At 64.0% G+C, this 819-nt stretch overlaps 1 protein-coding gene across 1 annotated transcript in view; it reads right to left on the reverse strand.

Annotated features, from left to right (window-relative positions):
• Window positions 1–710: 710 nt before the first annotated feature.
• The window catches only part of PPFIA1 (protein tyrosine phosphatase, receptor type, f polypeptide (PTPRF), interacting protein (liprin), alpha 1), a 74,733-nt gene continuing 74,624 nt past the window's right edge, over window positions 711–819 (reverse strand). The window contains exon 27 of the mRNA XM_010837647.1: window positions 711–765. Within this exon, the coding sequence (XP_010835949.1) occupies window positions 711–765 (55 nt within the window). The remainder of the gene's footprint in view (window positions 766–819) is intronic.

Here is an 819-nt window from a genome sequence, read left to right on the forward strand (position 1 = left end):
GGCCTGGGATGGCGGCGGGTGCCAGAGCCCCTGCCCCTCCAGGCCCCCCACCCCATTCTGGAAACAGACACAAGGACGAGTCAGGCCTGGGCAGCCGGTGCCTGAGCCCCGACCCCCACCCCATTCTGGGCTTCAGTGGCTTGAGAACTCAGAGAAACATGGAGGACCAAGCAGATCAGGAGAGAACTCTGTGGCGGCCTTTATTCTGACATATAGCTAAAAGTTGCTGCTAAAAAAAACTAAACCCCAATTGAGTTTTCTAGCTGAGACGTGAACAGGACGCACACAGCCTCCTGCCCTCAAAGCGGCTCAAGCAGGGCTGGGCCCCCGGGTCAGACCCACCAGAGGACCACCCAGAGCAGCACCTGCAAGGGAGGTGGCCCCTCAGCAGCGGCCGAGCCCCAGATGCTGGTGCCCTTCCGTGTGAAATGCTGGCCTGCGGAGGGAGAGGCCAGGGCAGGGCAGCCTCTTGAACCCTGAGGCTCTGGGTTCCCTCCGAGAGCCTGCACGCGAGGCGTGGCCGGCAGCACTGCCGCCGTGGGAGCCTCGGCCGTGCTCTGACCACTGTGGTAGCAGCCAGGCACCATGGTCAGGTTCTCTGCCGCTGAGGGCTCTCCCGGCCCGACCTCCGGAGACCCGCAGACCCTCCACTGCCAGGGCGAGGCCTCTGCGCCCCCACGGGCCAGGCCGCCCTGTACTCACCCCAAAGCTCAGCAGGAGTAAGTCCTGACTGTGGCGGAATCCAGCCTCTGCGTTCCCGCCATGCTGCCCAGTCCCACTAGCGTGGGAGGAAGCATGCAAACATAGAGTGCGGTTAGT

The sequence above is a fragment of the Bison bison genome, unplaced genomic scaffold (assembly GCF_000754665.1).
Source record: "Bison bison bison isolate TAMUID 2011002044 unplaced genomic scaffold, Bison_UMD1.0 scf7180017864080, whole genome shotgun sequence".
NCBI classification, from domain to species: domain Eukaryota; kingdom Metazoa; phylum Chordata; class Mammalia; order Artiodactyla; family Bovidae; genus Bison; species Bison bison.